The sequence below is a fragment of the Mauremys mutica genome, chromosome 12, assembly GCF_020497125.1.
Source record: "Mauremys mutica isolate MM-2020 ecotype Southern chromosome 12, ASM2049712v1, whole genome shotgun sequence".
Classification (NCBI taxonomy): domain Eukaryota; kingdom Metazoa; phylum Chordata; order Testudines; family Geoemydidae; genus Mauremys; species Mauremys mutica.
Genome location: NC_059083.1, coordinates 49,372,846 through 49,374,891, shown reverse-complemented (window position 1 = coordinate 49,374,891; position 2,046 = coordinate 49,372,846). Strand labels below are relative to the sequence as shown.

Genomic DNA, 2,046 nt, shown 5'->3' with positions numbered 1-2,046 from the left:
GTCCAAACCCCAAATAAATCCATTTTACCCTGTGTAAACCTTTATACAGGGTAAATTCATAAATTATTCAACCTCTGTAACACTCTCTCTTGAGCCAGCTGAAGACAAAATGGAGGAGCTCCCAGGGGCTTAAATAAACTCTCCTTTGTAGGTGGATACCCCTCCATCCCCCTGTGTAGAATTTCAGCTACAAGATGGAGTTTTGAAGTCACATGGGCAAGTCACTTGTCCATGCATGACTAAGCACTTATAGATAGCAGCTATGGTTTCACATGCTACCTTGAACGTCCTCATATAGAATTCTGTGGATTGGAGCCTTTCAAGATCCATTTTCCGTTAAGTGCTTCTTGACTGGGCACTTAACTTGCAAATTTGTTTCTAAAAAAGCTGACCAAATGCCTTACTAAGGCTATTTAAAAACCAAACAAATATACAGCCAATATTCATAACTTTGAATACAACAATTACACATGCATACAAATAGGATGAATATATTCAGTAGATCATAACCTTTCCATGGCATATGTAGCATAAAACATATTCCAGTTATGTCATATACACATTCATAAGCATATTTCCATTAAGTCTTATGGGGTGCAACATCACACCAGGATTCCATCCCCTTTGCTCCAGTGTCTCTTCTATGCAATGGGGATGTGGCCTAGTGGGTTCAATGGAGCCACACTGATCTAGATCAGCTGAGGCTTTGGCCCAAAATGTCAGATATTGAGCTGAGAATCTCCCAAACACAAGTTATCCACACTTCTATGCAATTTGTGCTTTTTTAAATAACATTGACACTACTTGAGAAATTTAAATTTCCCCAACGTTTTTCCTATAGCTGTTTTCACCTCCTTGTTTTTCAGGCTGTAGACGATGGGGTTTAACATGGGGGTTAAGACGCTGTACTGGATGGAGAATATCCAGAACAACAGAGACAGAGCTGGATGGAGAATATCCAGAACAACAGAGACAGAGCTGGGTTTTGTGCATTGGAAAAAAGCTGTCAGGTACAACAAACCAACCACAATAAGGTGGGAGTTGCAGGTGGAGAAGGCTTTACGCCTTCCCTCTACAGATCGTATCCTCAGGATAGTGGAGATGATGTGAATGTAGAAGATCAGGATGAAGAGAAACGAGCTTGATCCAAATATCGCAATAGAAGTAAGAAGCACCACTTGATTGGTAAAAGTCTCAGTGCAGGACAGCTGTAACAGAGGAGGGAGCTTGCAGCTGAAATGGCTGATTTGATTGGGCCCACAGAAATGGAACTTGAGGGCAAAAACTGTGCTAAGAAGGGCATAGAAGAAGCCCATGGTCCATGCACCACTTAACAGCTGAACACAGATCCTTTTGCTCATTGTATCCACATAACGCAATGGGTCACAGATGGCAGCGTAATGGTCGTAACCCATGGCTGAGAGAATGAAAGCTTCAGTAGCAGCTGAGAGGGGTATGAAGATTATCTGAGGAATGCAGCTAATGACAGAAATAGTTTTGCGCTCTGCTAGGAAGTTCCTCAGCATATTATGCACTGTGACCGAGGAATAGCAGATATCAACAAAGGATAAATGGAAGAGGATGAAATATATAGGGCTGTGAAGGTGAGAATCAGTTCTTATCACCACCATGATCACTATATTACAACCCAGATTGATTAGGTAAATAACTAAAAACACCAAGAAGAGGAAAATCTGCATCTGTGGGTCACTGGAAAGTCCCTAGGCAGTCTTTTCCCTTTTTGTATGTGTTCAACTGATTGTTCCTTCTTACGTGGAGTACTTTGCATTTCTCATTCTATTTACTTCAGACCATTTCTCCAGTTTGTCCAGATCATTTTCAATTATAATTCTATCCTCCAATGCACTTCCAACCCCTCCCAGCTTGGTATCATCTGCAAACTTTATGTGTTCTCTCTACGCCATTATCAAAATAATTGAGGAAAATATTGAACAGAACCGGACCCAGAACTGATCCTTTCAGGACCCAACTTGTTCTCCCCTTCCAACATGACTGTGAACCACTAATAACTAAACTCTAGGAACT

At 41.2% G+C, this 2,046-nt stretch overlaps 1 protein-coding gene across 1 annotated transcript; it reads right to left on the bottom strand.

Moving 5' to 3' along the window:
• Window positions 1-800: 800 nt before the first annotated feature.
• On the bottom strand, window positions 801-1,631 carry LOC123346874 (olfactory receptor 1009-like). Its single transcript, XM_044984320.1, has one exon. The coding sequence runs from the start codon at window positions 1,629-1,631 to the stop codon at window positions 801-803; it is 831 nt and encodes a 276-aa protein (XP_044840255.1).
• Window positions 1,632-2,046: the final 415 nt, after the last annotated feature.

Coding starts and splice junctions, on each gene's coding strand:
- LOC123346874 (XM_044984320.1), bottom strand. CDS start 1,631: ATGGTGGTGATAAGAACTGATTCTCACCTTCACAGCCCTATATATTTC.